This window comes from Poecilia mexicana, unplaced genomic scaffold, assembly GCF_051168715.1.
Source record: "Poecilia mexicana isolate PSO_F unplaced genomic scaffold, ASM5116871v1 scaffold_6, whole genome shotgun sequence".
Taxonomy (NCBI): Eukaryota; Metazoa; Chordata; class Actinopteri; order Cyprinodontiformes; family Poeciliidae; genus Poecilia; species Poecilia mexicana.
Genome location: NW_028263375.1, coordinates 2,095,672 through 2,115,005, shown reverse-complemented (window position 1 = coordinate 2,115,005; position 19,334 = coordinate 2,095,672). Strand labels below are relative to the sequence as shown.

Below are 19,334 nucleotides of genomic sequence, written 5' to 3'. Positions count from 1 at the left end.
ATTCCAGTCCTCAGGCCCCCCTGCTCTGCATGTTTTAGATGTGTCTATATTTCAGAACATCTGATCCAAATGATTGCATGACCTCTTCTGCAGTCATCAAGTACTGCAGAAGCCTGTTAATCACTCACAGATTCAATCCAGGTGTGTGGCAGAAGGGGAACACCTAGTATATTTTCTAAACTGCTCAATAAAGTGCGGCACCTGTTCCGACCTATCACGCTTTGCTATTTCCGCCCTCTCTGTTGTTTCGGCCAATCAAATAATTTAAAATATTTAGATCCCGCCCTTCTAATATGACGCTCACGCGGGCTTCCTGTAGTGTATGGGCGCTGCTTGGTCTTATCGTACGGAGTAGTCTGTTTGAAACGCTGTATTTTAATTAATAACGAGCAACATGTGTGTTCGGGAGCGAACAACAGGAACCTAACTTGACTGTGTTTGAACAAGTTTAAAAGAGAACGCTCGAGCTGGAGATAAATATTCAATCTCGGCCCACTCCTGGTGAGTGAATGTGAGTTTTAAGACAAAGTAACGTTTATGCTATGAACTCTTTGTTTTTGGTGAAATTCATAAAGAACTACGTTAACATAGAGGAGAACCTGGGTAGTTTGGCATTCCTGCCTGTAAGTTTTAAAACTTTATTAAACAAAATAAGCAACTTCAGTTGTGCTGTGGAGGGTCATAACTCTTGTTTTTAGCAACTAGCTAAGCAAACTGTACTCATTATTCGAGGGTAATTTGACCGTTTATGTCAAATACTGACCCTGTGCGAGCAAAACCAATATCAATAAACTTCTTAAATCTCACTTTTAGCTTGTTTTTATGGTCACACCAAATTAACCTGCATTTATGTCCTTATGAATAAAAATATTGCAGCTCGCTTGAAATGATATCATTATTTATTTTTAGGAAATATGGCAGAGAGTTTTTACAAGCTGGAGGATGAAACCTTCCCCAGCTTCCTCGGCAGATCTCTGGACAGCGACCGCGCCACACTGGAGAATGTAACTCTGGGTTCTGGTCCTGGGCTGCCTGTGGCTGCCTCGACGGTAGCTAAAATTAGACCCAGCTCCGACAGCAGGTGGGAAAGGATGGGACCTCCTACACACTTTTTTCCTCCAAATGTGTCAAATTGATCGATGTTCTCTGTGACACCGGAAAGGAGAAGAGTCGTCTGGTCAGCATGTCTACCAGGGGTCAAAGTTTATGTTTTTAATTGATTCGTACCAACCCCTTTCCTTTATATTTTATTAATTCTTTGTGAAATCATTGCAATGTGATCATTTTACAGAGGAGATTACGAGGAAGCGTCATATCTGGAGGGCAGAGCACAAGAAGGCAAGTCACAGTCATCTGTTGCAGGACATCCCAAGTTTTCCCTCGGCTTCAAAGATGATTTGTGAGTAAAAAAACACGTTTTTGTAATGATATATTTTCAAATTCACCTAATTACCCAAACACACACCGTTCATGGTGTCCAGATTAAGGAGTTATGTTATTATTGTAAAATCACAGTAACAGTTGGTCTTTTTTTTAATGACAATTAAGCTCTTTTTTTTTTTTTTTCTCCAAACATTTTTTAAATGTTGGTCCCATGAGAGCATCAATAACTAATATTTCATAATATGCTTGAGCCAAGTTCTTAACAGCATATTTGCCCTACTGACTGTAATTGCTAAGTTCCCTATTTGGGTATTTGTTTTGATTCTCCAACTAAATGGAGTAAATAATTTTTAGGCAAAAAAGATTAGATTTTATTTTTATCAAAATCATAATAAACACCAAAACTCATAGTGATTAAGATTTTAAGTCTGTTTTAGCAACCATGTTTTTGTTTATGCTCTTTTGTAATTTATTTATTAGGATCTTGTGTAAAGTTTTAATGCACAATATTTCAAGGCTCACTGTTGCTATACATGTTTTTTTTCTTTAAAGTCTTGGCTGCACTCTAAGTTTTGTATAGTCATTTTATTTATTTTTTTCACATGTATACAGTAATTTAGTGTTTCTGGAGGAGTTATCTTGTTGCTAGGTTGTTTTTACAGCTAGGAAAGGCAAATCTATATAACTGAAAATGGCTTTGCTGAGATAAATAATCTTGTTCTTGTTTGTATTTTTGAATATTTCTCTTTGCTTGTGTCACAGGGAGAATACAGATGACTTTATTGCTACCCACCACCTGACAGACATGCTTATTAAGATCAGTCTGGATGGGAGCTCATCCAGAAACCAAGGCTCTGTGCTTGGCCTCCTTCCTACCCAAACGGGTTCAGTGTCTGGTCGGCCCACAGAGCTAGGGAGCGGTGAGTCCTCCAGCCCTCCTGAGACTCTTCTTCACCGAGACTTTCTTTTCCTGTCTTGGTGCTGTTATTTTTACTTTTTTTTTTGCTTGTTTCTCGTAGAGGGATTATTTGTTTGTAAACACAGCGGAATCACGCACCCTGACTACTGCAAGAGCCAGGAGGTCTTTAAATGCTCTGGTTACCATGGTTACCAGCATTAATCTTTCCGTTTTAAAATCAGCTAGTATTTGTTAGTCAGTGGACTACAATACCTGTTTATCAGAGTGTGAGAAAATAAGTTATTTTCTCGCGCTCAAATCTCATCCACTAAATTGGCATTAGTGGATGAGATGCGTCTCAGTCACTCAAGCATTCACCAGGTGAGTCGATAAATGACGAGAGAAAATGACCTAAACATTGGATATTACTTCTAGCGATACTAAAGCAATTTATTCACAGTGAGATAATCAGCTCTCTGAGATATGCCGAGTGCCTCGAGATAAGACAAACGTATACATGGTGAGCAATAAAGGCACCGGAATAGGCTTTTCCAAAAATGTACATTTTCATTTATTAAAGAAAAATAAATGGAATTCATATTTAGTGTGTGAAGGACAAATAAAATCCTTTCTTCCTAGCTTGGTCACAACTTGAGGGGAAAATGGGGATTTTCCGGTGCTAGGTACAGAGACAATGTGCTAAAAATAAAACTTCTGACAACCGCAGATGCTGCAAAACTTGTGCGGGAGTTGGCCGGGCAAAGAGGCGTGATCTGCACTGGCAGCAAGTTGTAAATTTTATTAGCCTTATTGTATATAGTTAGAAAAATGTATTCTTGCCTGTCTTCTGAAGGAGACATGCACAGTAACATGGCTGCTGACGTAACATGACGTCGACTGATAATCCCTCTACTTCATTTGCATTTTTTAAAAAATTCTATAGGACTACACAGAATCAAACTTGTTTTTTAACCAAGCAACATTTTGATTACACATAACCAGAAAAGCTAGGCTTATTTGCTTGAATATTATAATATATGACTCACTGGTGCTATATATGCAAATACAAACATATATTGGTGTTGGATGAAGATGGCTGTAACTGGAAATCTTTCTGCCTTACAAATGGAGTTATGTTCATTTTATAGATCTTTCAACTGGTCCTTTGACAATTGCCCAACTGGGCCAGAAGAACAACAGAAAGGTACATAATTGTTTAATTACAACTTTGGTCTCTGACGTATCCATTGTATGTGATTGTATTTGATTTCTATTCTTCTGTCTGACACGAGTGTTTTTTTCTTACTACTTAACTAATTTTGTCCTTTACTGAGGGACACTAAAGGTCTAAACTGATCTTTGGGTTTTACTTTTGACTTGGACTCACTGTTATTTACTCATCATGTTAAATTTGTCCATATGGGTTCAGGCTGTAGCGATCACATCTGAGGCAGACTGCTTACAGGCTGGCGGACTGGACAGTGACTCCTGCAGTGGCAGTAATTCCAGCTTCCTGGTCCATGAAAAGCTTATGTCTGTGGACACTATGAACAGTGATGTGACAGGTACTATTACTCCTTCCATTTACAGGGTTCCTTCCAGGTTTGGGACAGTTTGATTTGATTTTCTTAGAAATTAAAGAAACTTGAAGAGTGACTAAACCCCAAATCAATTTTAATTAGCGGATGAACCGTATAAATAGGTCCTTTAGGGTTCTTTGTTTATGAGCAAATTGTGATGTTTTTATGTAAACTTCATTAATTCTGCAATATTTAGCCTAAAGCAGCCTCATTGCTGCCCTCTTTAAGCTGAATGGTGGCTACTACAATCAAATTTTCCTATTGATTAAAACGCTTAGTTACGTCTGTTACAGCCCCACATTCAGGTAGAACACTGTCTCATTCAGACACGCCTCTGGTCAGTTGGAATTGAGTGTGATGAGCATTTTTCTTTGCATTGACTCGGGTCTAAGAGCACACAGAAATGCCTTATCGTGATGTCACTAGATGGACCACACAAGTGCTTAGCCACATGTTTTTAAAGCACATTATCAAAACAAGTTTTGATTTCTACATGGTTAAATCTTTCTGATTTTGTGGGATTTTTTTTATTGCTGCAGACCTGGTTTTGGTAATTTTTTTTCTTTTCATAACACAAATGAAAGTAACATTGTCAGGGTTTTCCAGGTCTTGCATTATGTAGAGTTGATCTAAGTTTGCTCAGATTCCACTGAAAGCAGCACAGCAGCTTGTTGCCACACTGCACAATCGGATACCAACGATACATTTTTTTTTTATCTTGCAGTTTGTTAAACATGGGAATAATAAAACCCAGTGAGGTAACTGTTTGACTTGTGTTCAGAATATTATTGTAACTATTTGGAACATTATGGAATTTTGAAATGGAAAATTAATATAGGAATTCAGATTTGTAATATTCTTTAATCATTAATGTGGCAGAAGAAACCCAGAGCTTGGGTGTAGTTTGTGACCGAGCCGTGGATGCTAGCTCTATATGTGATGTGCTTGGCCACCAGATGATGACCTTGACCTGAACAACCTGCCTGATGACGAACTAGAGGCATATTTTAACAAACTGGTTCCTCCAGCAACACAGAGAGGCAGAGTGGAGGGGCAGGAGATTCCTGTGTCGGTAGGATTCACATAAATTAGATTGGGTTTCCCATTTTTTAAATCTGTAATTTGATCTTTGTCTGCATTGAGCGAAGGCATTTAATTAAAAACTGAAGTTATGCCTCAATATGCGTAATTTAAGTTGTTTTTTGCTTATGCACAGGAAGTGGCGGTTGCTGCAGGTTACACGTCTGATGCCAGTTCAGAAGAGGCACATAAGCGAAGATACCAGTTTCTCAATCAGGTCAGGCTTTTTTCATCACTGCCTGTCTTTCTTGTGAACCTCATCAGTTTACTTTATCAATATAACCATATGGAGGGTTATATTGATAACCAGGGTTTATATGGCTGCCTGAAATCCCTGAAAAAGCCTCAATTTCAATGAATCAATGTTTGGAAAGTGCTTGATATTCAAACGGCACAGTTTTGTAATGAAATGCAATTTAACACTTGATTAAAAGACTAAAGTTGGAAAATGTTATTTACAGTTGAAACCAGGTATTTTCATAAACCACACAGCTTTTTTTTTTCCCGCTTTCTGAAGTTAAATGAGATTTAACTTTTGTTTTAGGTTAGTTAGAATCACTAAAGTTATTTTTATTCGCCAAATGTCGGAACCTTCTCTGTATTGTTTAAGCATTTAAACACATTTGTCCATGAAAGTTATTTATCTTAAAACTATTGGTGTTTCAATGTAATGAATGTTTTTTATTTTACTTGTTAAATATTACAGAAATTAAAGGATGTTTTTGTTAAATTAGTGTTTTGTTCCCAGACCAGTCAGGTTTGTGAGAAACTTTTTGAAACGCACAAGACCTTAACAATAAATGGTGTATATAACTGCTTTGCATCTGTCTTTTTTCTTTTAGTTCATTTGTATTGTTTTATTTGCAAAGGGTGGTCCAGGAAAGGTTAGAAAACTTACCTGTAAGGTGCCTGAAAAGTGCATGAATTTTACTGTGGGAAAATGTGGTTTAAAAGTGGCCTTGCAGAGTTGAAGAGTTTTGTAACGATGTTTCTCCAGGAGGACTTCCGGATGCCTGACGTGCGACTCGCTGCTACAGGCATGGACTCATGTCCAGCCAGTGATGAGGACACCGAGGACGAGCTGGAGACGGCCAGAAGGAACAACGTCAAGACACGGCTGTTGCCTAGCACGTCCAGACAACTGGTCAGAAAATGGTTATTTTGGAGATGTGAAATGTCTTTAACCTAATTTTATATTACACTTGAGTTGAGAGGTGGAATGAAAAATGTTGAGCCCCAGAGAAAGCCTTAAAGAATAATCAGGATTGCAATGTTGCCATGGAAGCAACAGTATTCCAGCAACTTTTTTTTTTTTCCCCTCTGTGGGGATCCATATGTTTGCACAGGTTGGAGAAAGTAACCGTCCCAGTTTCAGGCCGGGTTTGGAAGGCGGCAGTTCGGGGGACGAGGCTTCCTCTGGTCGTGGAGGTCCATCGCTGCTTCCTGGGATTGGACACAGACGATCAGCTGAAGGACAGGTCATCAGCTCTCCTGTTGCAGGTAGAACACACACTTAGAGATGTACCAATTAGATAAAATCTGTATTTTGTCCCAATATTTAGAAAAAAAATTCTAAATTGAGTGAAAATGTACCCGGAATAATCTATTTAGACAAATTCTACGATTTGTGCTCTGTGGGAAGTTGTGCTTTATATGTTTATAATTCCTAATTGCACTTTCTGAACCATTTGAAAGAGTTTGTTGCAATTTTTATGTTTGACCAAGTTAGTCAACCTATTTTTTTTTATGTACTTCTTGTTTTTCTAAAAATGTTACTGCTCAATTGTTTGTTCATACATCTCAATAAATTATCAGTGAAAATTTTATCTATTTCAGTTGAGGGTGAAATTAGTGTTTTAACTAATCACACTTGTCCATTTCTGGTGTCTCTCTAACATTGGGGCTAAGGGCAACAAACCCCCCACCCCCAAAAGTATAAACATTATGTTTACAGAGTCACTTGAGGGAGAGTTCTCAAGGTCAGGAATCAAACATACATGGAATGCATGACATTTTTTTTTTTTCATTTTATTCATCTGTAATTTGGTTTGAAGTGTAGCAACTATTTATTTATTTTTTTCCTATGGCTATGGGAAAAGCCCAACCTGCTCTGTGCGTTTAACCTCCAGTTTGTGTTGTGCCTCTGTAAAAGGGGATGGAGGCGGAGGCGACGGCAGCAGTGGCAGCGAGGAAAGCGGAAACGACGGGGGCGTTTCCACCATCCCTGTTCCAGTCAAAGTCCTGACAACGTATGACGCCCTGCGCGGCCTGGGGATTGTTGGGAGCAGTCCTCTCAGTGAGGAGGACAAAAAGGACTTCAGCAGTCTCCCACAAAACATGAGGAACGGTTTTCCCAGATTTACACAGGTGTGATATCCTGAGTGTAAACCTAAGGATAAATCTCCTTATTTGGTTTGGTAGGATATTTTACAACTTATTGGTAATTTTACTCCAATTCTAAAGGTTACAAAAGGAGACTGAATTTAGTATTTTTTTTCTCTTCTAAAAGAGCAATGAATCCTTAATTGGCTAATATGCAACTTATTAGGTAGACATGAATAAACAGTGGTTTAAAAAAAGAAAATATTTCACAGTGAGACTAACTTTTACCATCATTCTGGATCCAAAAAAAATGGAAAACATGGAATTGTAATGGCAGATTAATCATCTTTGGAGTTCAATTATTTCAGAAACTTAGATTTGATTTAACACCATGTGTGCTATTAGTGTATCCATTCCTAACTCTTCTTTGGTGATCAATGCTCTTCAGTATTTCCTGTGTGTGTTGCGTCCTGCAGATGGGCGACCGCGTCGGGCCTGTAGGAACCGGTGAGGCCAGCTCGTCGTCCTCAGTGGCATCCCACACACACTGGAGCAGGATGCTGGACAGACAGGAGGCCCTGGTAAGGACACAAGCTCTACTTCTCTACTGATTATTTTTGGGGATAAATTTCCTTTACTACTTATAAAAGCAGCATAAAATGGAACACTTAACAGATTGTATTGCCACAATATCAGGACTTTCTCTAAATGAAATTCTAGTGAAGCATTGACTAGGTTTAAAGTGTAGTTATGATAATTAGGACAAGGGGCAGCATTATAACATTGGTTTGTGGGAACATCTCAGAAAATATCAAACAGTCAAACCCATTAATTATACACAGAAGTGTTTTTATCGACGTTGATTTTGACTTAATGTAAACTCTTAAGTTTCTCAGGAAAAATTTTAGAAAACCTTTTGGGTCATTAATCTCAATATAATTGTCCCTTTTTCTTAAATATTATTTTTACATAGCTTTATGGTATTGTACAGATTAATATTGCCATAACAATTGTGGTTTGATATTGTGAGCAGCCCAAAATGTTTTTATTTTTTCCCCTGAAAAACTTGGGAAGGTCAAATAAGCATGCCAAGAATAATGAATGAATAAATCTGAGTTTCACTGTTTGCACTGAATTATTGGAATAAATGTTTTTAACAGTCTAGTACAATGCCATACAAACGACATTTAAGCTGAAAGTCCAAAAATGGGTAGAATTCCATCTGTTGTGCTCACTGATCATGCTAGCTATTTTTAGAAACATGCTCACTTCAGGTACACTGTAGGTACGTTCACTGCATGTGGAAGAAATATTTTTGAAGACTGGTTGTCCATTGCTGTTAAAAAACTTGGTGTTTTCTTGCATTACTACAATTTTACGTTTTCAGATTGAAAATATTGGCTGGAATTCCCAATTTGTTTACTTTTGAGATGGAGTTTACAAAAACGGATGCCCAAGACATGTAGCGTCATTAATCCAAACATTTCCCTATGGTCATGTTGGTTCTGTTTTGGATGCCAGGATGCCATGGAGAGCACAGATTGTGGCCCCACAGCAGAACGAGTCCTGGATTCAGTCTACCTGAAGAGACCGCAGGATCCGACTAACGACACCGCTTCTCTTCAAAGCACACACGGCAGTTTCCATCTTTCCCAGGTTCTGTGTATTACAGCGATGGGGAGCTAAATCAGTTTTCTGACCAATGTAGCTACAGATGCAGTGATCAGAATGTTGTAGCTGAATTCTCATCTGAATTTTCAAAACATTAGCTTTATATGGTCTTCCTTCCATGAGTGTTCGTTTATATGATAGTATAGATGCCATTTCATTTACAGACAAAAATCTGGTTGACATTTTAAACTGGTTTTATCATTTTGTATAGCTTTTAGCATTTATAACGCTCATCTCTGTTCTTTGGAGAATCCTGATTCGTACCAGAACTGAGATTCCAAAGCATTGTCAACATTTCAGTGGATTCCTTTTATCTACTAAAGTCTTCCTGATTCACAGCCTGAGTGAATCAGATGTTTTAAAGTGTTATGAAAACAGTCTATCAATACATTTCTGTGCTTCCTTTCAGTTCATGCATAAACACCTTACTGGTACTGATAATGGCTAACTTTGAGTCTCCTGTCGGTTACAGTATCTAGATCAGTGTTGCCACAACCTGTAACCAATTAATATGGAAAAAGCTACTATTTTTCATTCAAGGACCTGTTGAGCTTTAAATTGTCTGATCCTGCTCACTGATCAATTTCTAACTGAATCTCTATTTAAATTAAAGTACAACTGTAATTGTTAAGTTGTTTTATATCGGCATCAATCAGTATGGGTTCCTTGCTACATACACCTACAAGTAAAACTTCAACATGTTTTAATTTTAATTCTTATTGAGTTTTGCCATCTAACTGTTGTGTAGGTGCTGGACACCAACCAGGATGCCACTGATGATGAGGCAGTGGATGAGCCTGATGGGGCCCGGCACTCGCTGGGCCCCAGAGGAGGCCCCTGTGGTGATGTGGCAGCTTCCGAAGCTTCCGGTGGTGCAAGTGAAGATGACGATCCTCTGTCCACTTCGCTGGAAGCAAAGTATTTCTCCCAGAGCTTCCAGCAGGACCCGGAGGAGTTGGATGAAGGCTGGACCAACTGCCCAGACAACATGGAGCTGGAGTTTCAGCAAGGTGGGCTAAGAGTTCACTTAAATACTGACATCAACTTCAATCCTTCAGTTTACTTGTAGTATCTGGTGGTGCACAGATTGCAGTTTTCTAGCCGATCAACAATTTTTAAAAAGCCTAACCTGCCGAAACAGAATTTATTTTTTTTGTTGTCTGAACAGTCACTAAATATACTGCTCAAAAAAATAAAGGGAACATTTCACTTTAATTTTGTGTGTGGCTCCAAATCCAGGCCTCCATTGGTTAATAAATTTGATTTCCATTGATGATTTTTGTGTGATTTTGTTGTCAGCACATTCAACTTTGTACAGAACAAAGTATTCAATGAGAATATTTCATTCATTCAGATCTAGGATGTTTGAGTGTTCCCTTTATTTTTTTGAGCAGTGTATATTTTGCTAGGGTGACAGTTGTTAACCTCACATGTGGAGACGTGACCTGGTGGGTTCCCATAGATTCCTAAAAAAAAATCTGAATCACTGAATTTATCTCTTAAAAATAATACCTTGATTGGTATAAAAATGTCTCAAATCAGTCTTTCAGAGGTCTTAAAAACGTCAACGTAAACTTTAATGTAAATAGAATTTTATGGTTGCAGATCCCCTCATAATAAAATAATTGGAAACATTTATTTTTCTTAGTTTACCGAATGCTTCTCCCTGTAACATCATGCAGTCTCCATATAAGAGCAACGTTGTTGAAGCCAGTACTCTTTGTTCATAAATAAATAACCTGCCATTTGTGTTTATGTTAATCTTTGGATAGTTTTTCCAAAATTTGTAGCTTCTAAACTGGACCAAAAAGTTTTATGTTAAACATTTGGGTGAAATCGTCAGCCGTGGTAATCATTTTTAATTTTGCTTATTCTGAAGTAAATTTCATCAAGTGGCATTAAGTCTGTCTTGAACTTTTTACTTAACTTAAGCTGTGGGAGCCCAGCTCTCTCCTAGCAGAGCAGAAGGGTACAGTGGTTCATTTTCAGACCTAGTAGATCGGTTTCACATGCAAAAATCGGCCAGTCACCTGCAGCTAAAGAAATCGGGGCCAATTTCAGTGCACCCGTAGTAGTATCTGATTGTGTAACTACATACGCACCAATGTTCTTGTTAAATATTAACAGCAGCTTTCTTCTTCAGGAGCCAACGCCGGTCAGAGTGTCGTTTACCAAAATGAAGAAGGGAAGTGGGTCACTGACCTGGCTTATTACTCCAACTTTGAGAAAGAGGTTGATGAGAAGAAATTGGATAATAGCAGCCAGTTTCAAAATGAGGACTTTCTATCTACCAGTATGTAAAAGATCACAACTTTCTTGTAAAAAATATGCAAGTGATTTGTAATTAAATGCATTTTGCTGCTACTAATTTGCAGGTGATGCTATGGAGAAGATGATGAAGGATCAAGAGGAGTTTGAGAAAGAGCACCAGTTTATGCAGGTAAATCATTTTGGGATCAAATTTGATCCTGATTTCTATCTTGTATTAAAACTGTTCCAAATGACACACAAAGCTGGAATGCTCAGGGTTTAGCTTACAGTGCCTCCTCTGTTCAGTTTCTGAGTATTTCTCTCCACCAGGAGGAGCAAATTGAGCCAGCAGCTGGAGGCAACAGCACCTTCCGCAGTGATTCTTCCTGGAAGAGTCCACCCAGCAGCCACATTCTGATGAGGGCTTCCCAGGTCTCGTCGGAGATCAGGCAGGGAGATGAAAGCTACCTGCGGCTGTCTTTAGGACAATTCTTCAGCCAGCGCTCAGAAGCCCTGGGCTGTCTGGGCAGGACTGATGGAGATGATGTCAAACGGGTCAGTAGATGCAGTCTGTCCCGGTTAATAATTTATTGTGATTCTATGTATATTTGAAGCAGAGATGGATTCCGGTTTTATTGTGTGTTTTGTTAATGTTTTCATTGAAATTGTTCTCTTCATCCAGCCATCCTTTGGTTACATCATCACCTCTCCAGAAAAGAGGGAACCTTTTCCACTCATCCAACCACCTGACTTCTCATTTAATGACAACTTGCATCTCGGTGCCACTGTAGACTTTGGTGAAGTAGACAAAACTCTCAACACAGGTGTGTTTGGAAACATCTGACACGAGACATGCAAATCTTTCAGTGTATAGTGATTTTTAATCGGTAGTTTTTTTTTTGTTCTTTTTTTTCCTGCACTTCTGACACCACACTCAGTTACAGTTTGACTTTTTCATAATGCTTTTGGTTAATTTCTTAAATGTTGTTGGGCTCATTATGTCTCTGCAGAAGATTTGGATAAAACTCTGAATGCTGCTGGTGAAAGGTTGTCACCAAAAGGGGATCCTGACCCAGAACCTGGTAAAACCGAGGTACCTAATGCTACTTGTTTAAAAATGAATTGAAAAAAGAAACCTATAATATGTTCTCATCTATCTGGGTTTGTGTGTTTCAGGACCATATTGGAGCTGCCATGTCTGAATACAATCCAGGCTCAGGATCCGAGTCGACCATGGTGAACCAAAGCGTTTTGTCTCCAGATAACAGCAGCTCACTGATGCTCAGCATCAGCACAATCGCTTCGGCTATCGCCAACGCTTCCATCAGCACTGACCCGTCCCAGCTGGCTGCTCTGATCGTAGGTCTGTCCAAGAAATCCAGGGCCAGGAGTGGACCGGAGTCCGGCGCCACCCACAAACAGGCGCCCAACACGGATAATCAGGTAGGACTAATTTATCTGTTCACTATTTGTTCCTCTTACATTTTAACTCTACCAGTCACTTTATCGTAATAAATTATGACTTTGATTTATTCATTTCAAACAGGTTTTTATAAACAATTAAGCAATCAGTAGGACAGAGAAAACATGGGCATGCATAACAAGAACAAAACTAGTTTGAAAAGAAATAGAAAGTGAACGCTTATTTAATCCTGCCTTTTATCTCAATTTAATGAAATGTATTATCTAGGGATGTGCCAATCAGGTTTTTTCCTGCCGATACCGATCACCCATGAGGACCGATACCGATCACATAATTATTATTTATTTATTTTTTATCATAAACACTACCGGTTACATTATGTGGAAAAAGGAACCATGAATTCACCTTAATTTAGACAAAAACTTGTTTTAATAACTTTTTCCAAGAAGAAAACTAAACAAAACAGGCATTGTGCAAATTGTACTGCTATTGATAATACTATCTTTAACAGACTGATAACATATGAAGGCTCTGAAGAGGCTAAATAACGCAAAGAGCCAAAATAAAACCTCTCAACATTGCCAAAAAGTTCAAGTATAAAACTTAACATTCAAAGGCAAAAACAGGATCCATACAATAAACAATCCAGAGTTACTGAATGAAAACTTCCTGATAGCATGGCGGCTAGCTGGTTACTGCTAGTTCTGATTGGCTGTTTCTGACTGAGCGGAGTAATTATGCAGATCAGGGAGGAGATCGATTATTTTTTTTAGAGATTATCTGTCTCATGTTAGGACAGCGAAAGTTTTAATATGTAGGTAAAATGTATTTTTTTTAAGTTAGATGCTGCAGCTTTAAGCAGGTTCAGTGTGAGAGTCACTACCAGGTGGAGCAGAAGCGAAGCTCCGTCTGTCAAATATTACTACCTGTAGCGTAGCAGCGGTTCAACAGGAGAGCAGAACCAGCGTCTGACATCGCAGCTCGAAGACTTAAATAATTTTGCGGGTTATTTGTTTAGTTTTCTGACCGTCATGCTAATCTGGGTGAGTGTTTGTAGCTGTGCGCTGCTTTATGTGCTATCTGATCCTCCATATGTCTTTTTTACTGCAGTGAGCCTCGATGTAGCCAAACTCCGTCAAGTATGTCATTGTTTTTATGTCGTATTAGATTCGTCGTGTTGATGCATTTTTGACGTGCTTCAATTTTCCCCACAACACGCAAACTTCCCCATTCACTCAGTGCGTTATAGTTCCACATCGCTTAGGATTTGTTGTTGCGCGTTTGCGCAGTGAAGGAAAGAGGAGACCAGCTGCACAGGCAGGCTGCGAAATGAGGTGATCGGTATCGGTAAAAGAGACAATGATCGCCGATCACCGATCATGCACTTTTTCACGAAAATCGGCCCGATTATGATCGGTGACCGATCGATCGGCACACCTCTAGTATTATCGACTCAATAATTAAAAATTTGTAGTTAAAACAATGTTATATTCATGTGTGTGTTCAATATACTGTGCTAAAGAGCCAACAAATATACAGTATTATTGAGTTAACGCGTGTCAATAGACCACTAATCACGATTGACCTGATTAGTTGTTTCAGCTCCATTTTGATATTTTGTATTTGTTTCAAGTGTTTGTTGAAAATTAGATGAACTCCTTTGTTTGTCCTCCATAGACCCCCCCTCAGCCAGATCAGAGCACAGTCACAGAGGTTCTGCAGAGGAGCATCTGTGTTGGAGAGACGAGCGCCTTTGACATGGAGAAATACTTGAAGACCAACGTGTCTGGCAGCAGCGACTCATCTGACGCACACACAACCTTTAACCTGAGCAGCTGGGCCGACGGTCACAGCAGCTGTCAGAAGAACCCCATGTCAGGGTGTTCCAGCAGACGGGATGGAGCGACTCTGGAGTGTAGCGCAGCAACAAACTGCGGCGGACCTGACAGGAGTTCCAGGCCTCATTTGTCTCTCAGTTCTGCCAGACAGACAGTGGAGTCGGGACAGAATGCAGAACCGTTTTGTAAGAATGACAAAAGCTTACCCAGAGCCTCCCAAAGCTGGAGGAAGTCCCAGTCAGGCTTGCCTCTCAAAGCTCCGTCCCCCCTGACCCAGAGCTTGAGAAGTGTAGGTCAGGACCCGCAGGACGGGCCCAGAGGTTCTGCAGAGATCACACCAGGGAATTTAACCACAACTCTACCTCAAAGCTCAGAGAAGCAGGCAGAGGTCTCAGGAGAGAGAGCTCAACCTGCACAAGGTCCTCTACCTGGTGAGTAATACCCAGAGGTTCACCTTCACTGATGCAGTTAGGGAGGCACCGCTCCACTTCCACTTTTGATACAGATATCTGAGGATTAGTAAAAAAAACTATGCTGAATTGACTTAAAACATTTAAACACAGATATACATATACTGAATTACACATTTGCTACTTTTCACCAGTACAGCACACCTAAATACACCGGTCGCTTCACTAGCTTGGTCAAACATGTCAAAACAACTTTAATTTGTTCAGTCACTGCAGTTAAGAGTAAAACAACCAATATAAAATAAAATGTAAAGAAACTGACAAACAATAGGTTGACTATATTAGTCAAACATGTAAAAATAAACTGGAACAAACCTTTTTAAAAAGTGTAATTATGAATTCTGACTATAAAGTATGTTGCTCAGAGCACAAAACACAGAATTAGATTGAATAGATCTGCCCTTATGGATCAGACGCATCGATGCAGATGCCGATCTAGAATTTTTTTTTTCCAGTGTTTGTACAATACAGATATTAATATCGGACTGCTGCATCTCTAGATGTGATGTCATGATTGTTTATTCTGAGATTCAATCTTTGGTTCAAAGGCATGCAGGGACATTTCCCTGAGCCAAGTGTGGAGGAGACTCAGAGCAACTTCAGGCCTTCCACTTCCCCTCTGACCCACTCCTCTCCCAGTCAGACCTTCATTCCCACTGCTGATACCAGGTATTGTATCCAACATCCATCAATCAGAAGGATTAAATATTGCTTTTCTTTGCTTTTTCACTGGTCCAAATTTGCAAATGAAAAATATTGTCCGTCTTCCCAGTTTGCATTCTCCCTCCTCATCCAACGGCAGGCTGGCAGACAGACGTCCAGGTCCTGACCTCTCACCTGAGTCGGTCTGTTCCAGCCCCAGTCTCAGCAGGCTCACATACATCTCGGTAAACGACAGAACTGCTCTGCCCACACCTGAGCGGCAAAAGGTACAGCTGGACTGCTGAGATGTTTATACTGAAGCTTTGGGAAGTTTTCTACAGATTTTTTTTTTTTTTTTTTAAATGTACTGTTAAGCTCTTGTCAAAATGTTACTTTTTTAGGGCTGCACGTATGCATTTAAAATGTAAATATTTTGAAGAAACTGCCTTTATTGCCTCAAATGGTTAATTGGTATTATGTCTACAACTAATTATTTTAACTAATTGCACAAAAAAATTACACATTCTGTAGATTTTTAATTGAACCACTTGAGCCTTTTCTATTCAATATTAGAAATGCATTTAAAGATGCAAAAGAAATCATTCAATTTGTTTTGAAGAAAAACATCTAAAATGCAATAATGCAGCTTATTTTTAATGTTTGATTAAAGGATGAACCTGCAGCTAAAACAATACTTAAACATGTGAAAAGCTCAGGCCTTTCTGCTGGACATATCAGTACAATGTGGTGCTGAACTGTTACTTTTGCACTAACAAATTAAATAGCAGGTGCTTAATATAGTGATATATATATATATATATATAATTTTTTTTTTTTTTATACAGCTTATTGCTAGTCTGTTTTTCTTCATTTAACCAGTTAATAATTTAAGAGCAAAAGCTGCTTGAGTTTTTATTTCTTTACAAAATTTAAATCAGATGAAGCTAAAACTAATTCACTTTATTCTTGGTAGAATATTCACACGGGTTTTGTTTTTCTTTTAATCTGAAATGCAAAATGTATGTTTTGTATATTTTTGGCTCTGTTAGGCTTTCAACAAATGACCTTTTTCTGAGTCCATATACTTCATTAATGATTATTGCAATGATCAACTTATGTAATTTATCTCAATTGTTTCAGCCCTAATTGGTATTTTTGTTCTTGAGTGGTTTCCTAGTGAAACTTATTTCATTGCAGAGAGAATCCACCATGGGACTGAGCACCACCATCATTAGGTTCAGTCCTACCCCACCTGTGGAACCAGATCTACAACCTAACCCAGCAAGAAGTCTTGATAACATGCAGCAGTCTAAAAGCCTGGACCCCCTACCGCCACTGCAGGGCAAAAGCCCTGAGGTCCAACACAGCGGCGCCCCTCTGAGCTGCACCCGCAGCCAGAGTGAATGTAGCTACCCTCCTGCTCCTGGGGACGTCATACCTGGATTCACAGGCCACAGGAACCTGCCAGACTCCAGCAATAGGAAGTTGACTAAAGTGGACTCAGGATACAGCAGCAACCTAAACATCCAGCATACCATCAGCTCTGCAGCTCCTCCAGGACCCCAGCAGTGGGGAGCCGCCCCCTCTGCATTGTCATCGCTGTACTCAAGGGGGCTTGGCATGCTGCCCCCTCCTTACACAGCAGAGGCCCTTCATTATGTCCACATCCCAGGTTTTAAGCCTCAGTGTCCAAGCATGGTGGATCTTTCCCACAAAGGAGATGTCCAGTCCATCCTCACCAGACGCTCCCTCGTCAGCTCGCCACTACCTCTGCAGTTCCTGGGAGCTGATGCCCAGCTGCATTCTGGGGCTTTTCATATGGGACCGCCAGGAAACGGTCTTTACAACATGTCCTCTACAGGCACGTCTTCTGGTTTTTACTGCCTAGAGTTTGTCACAATTACAAATTTTGCTGGACGATAAATCATTCCAGAAGTTATTGTGGTGATCGACAACATTGTTGCTTTGACACCATTTGAAGTATTATAATAGTAATGGCATAATGATGCAAGAACATATTTTTAAAAATTAATGTAATTTAAATTAACATTGGAACTGGTAGACATTTTAAATGTCTAAAATAAATAAAGCTGAAACTACAAATTTTATCTACAAATTTTAATTCATTTAATTTATCATGCGATTAATTGACTTGTACATTTCCCTAATATATCATGTACAGTTTAGCCAACAAAAATCAAAAATATTGTAGATCTACAATAACTTGTAAATAGACTGCAATAGAATCTAGATTTTATTTTTGCTTTTATCACCGATTTGAAAACATAACCTGTGTTTGAAGTCATGTTGGACTGCAATTTTCAAATATACCAACTACTTTGTGTTTAGATGTTTCTCAGTGACCTAACTGAGCCATTCTTCCCACTTCAGGTTCTCTGGTGATTCCAGGACCTGCTGGACCTCATTCCCTCACTTTACCCCATCAGAGTCGGCATGACATGGGAATAATGGGGAAACCCTACAGCCATTATGGTGGAGAGCCTATGGTGACTGGCGGTCTTGAAGAACTGAGAGGTACCAGTAGTAGGCATAGCGGAGTTTTCTACATTAGTCTTTTGAAATCTGCTGTTAAGATGAGGGAGATGTTACAAAACTTAATGACATCTAAACCTTTTAGACATTGCAGAAAGCTGCCAGCATCAGTTTATGCTCTCACTGTCATCCTCAGGCCAAGTTGTGGTACCAGAGGAGCTTTGCTTCCCTCACGCCTGCTGTGTTGGTATCGCCTCACAAACCTCTCTCAGCCTCTTCAACCCATCTGACAGGTGGCAGCAGGTCTCCATCACAGTCACCAGCCTGGCCATCGATGGAGAGAAGGTTTGTTTATTGTTCAAGAACATCCAGGTAAAGCCAGAGGGTCACATGCACTGTTTAAAAAAAAAAAAAATGTATATAAAAGATTATTCAACTTTTATGCCAATTTAGTTACAGTGAGGTGAGTTGGCTTTCTTTTAGAACAGGGAATTTTACATAATGCACAATAAATATAATGTGATTAAAAGTGACAAGGTTCTCAAACTTTAAAATATGAAAATCCATAAAATGAATAAAAGAAAAACATACCATCTTAAATACAGTACCCCCATATATATATACTTTTTTTTTTTTTTTTTTATGAATGAGACTACAGCCGATTGACTTGGGTCTTTTGAGATCACCCAAGCTATTTTTATTTACATATTGGAAACATTGCATTTTTTTTATTTGTTTACATACATTTACTTGTCAGAATTGCATTTAAGCTGCACGACTTGGGTCAGATGTCCTTTAACATAACAGTTTGCAGGTATTTTAGACCATTTCTCCTTGTCCAATTAAACTTCCTTGCTGTAGTTTTGGTGTTTCAATATTTTCACATTTTTTCCTTATGAAGTCTATTTTGTGAAGTGCACCTCTTGTGTCCCTGCAGCATGATGCTGCCACTCTTGTACTTCTAACTGGTGTTTTTCTAAGGTTAGCAGATCACCTCTTTTTCTTTTTTCTCCCCAAATGGATCAATGGTCATTTTATGGCTTCATTCAACCACAAGAGAAATCTCCCAAGATTATTTGTATTGCTGTGTGCCTTTAGAAACTGTTATGAAACTATTTATTTACATTTTTTTTTGGGGGGAGTAACGACTTCCTCTTTGCTGAGTGGCCTTTCTTTTCATTTTTGACATGACCACCCCTACTTGAATTAACTCCAATATTGGAGTTACTGGAGTTCTTAAGTGACCTCGTCACTTAAGCATCCCCCTCACTCTTCAAAGGTAAA

At 39.1% G+C, this 19,334-nt stretch overlaps 1 protein-coding gene across 4 annotated transcripts in view; it reads left to right on the top strand.

Annotated features, from left to right (window-relative positions):
- Nucleotides 1-296: 296 nt before the first annotated feature.
- The window catches only part of cep192 (centrosomal protein 192), a 39,546-nt gene continuing 20,508 nt past the window's right edge, over nt 297-19,334 (top strand). For 2 of the 4 annotated variants that reach the window (XM_088006047.1, XM_015002163.2), the window contains exons 1-26: nt 297-501; nt 910-1,081; nt 1,292-1,399; nt 2,146-2,303; nt 3,430-3,485; nt 3,711-3,846; nt 4,818-4,933; nt 5,078-5,158; nt 5,939-6,085; nt 6,288-6,441; nt 7,094-7,308; nt 7,740-7,844; nt 8,785-8,919; nt 9,683-9,944; nt 11,078-11,227; nt 11,310-11,374; nt 11,491-11,739; nt 11,867-12,008; nt 12,195-12,277; nt 12,361-12,627; nt 14,285-14,876; nt 15,464-15,584; nt 15,688-15,844; nt 16,755-17,418; nt 17,949-18,092; nt 18,247-18,395. In XM_088006047.1, the coding sequence (XP_087862173.1) occupies nt 915-1,081; nt 1,292-1,399; nt 2,146-2,303; nt 3,430-3,485; nt 3,711-3,846; nt 4,818-4,933; nt 5,078-5,158; nt 5,939-6,085; nt 6,288-6,441; nt 7,094-7,308; nt 7,740-7,844; nt 8,785-8,919; nt 9,683-9,944; nt 11,078-11,227; nt 11,310-11,374; nt 11,491-11,739; nt 11,867-12,008; nt 12,195-12,277; nt 12,361-12,627; nt 14,285-14,876; nt 15,464-15,584; nt 15,688-15,844; nt 16,755-17,418; nt 17,949-18,092; nt 18,247-18,395 (4,623 nt within the window). In that variant the 5' untranslated portion in view covers nt 297-501; nt 910-914. Of the gene's footprint in view, nt 512-909; nt 1,082-1,291; nt 1,400-2,145; nt 2,304-3,429; nt 3,486-3,710; nt 3,847-4,817; nt 4,934-5,077; nt 5,159-5,938; nt 6,086-6,287; nt 6,442-7,093; nt 7,309-7,739; nt 7,845-8,784; nt 8,920-9,682; nt 9,945-11,077; nt 11,228-11,309; nt 11,375-11,490; nt 11,740-11,866; nt 12,009-12,194; nt 12,278-12,360; nt 12,628-14,284; nt 14,877-15,463; nt 15,585-15,687; nt 15,845-16,754; nt 17,419-17,948; nt 18,093-18,246; nt 18,396-19,334 lie in introns of all 4 variants that reach the window. The other 2 variants (XM_015002165.2, XM_015002164.2) reach the window with 2 other exon arrangements.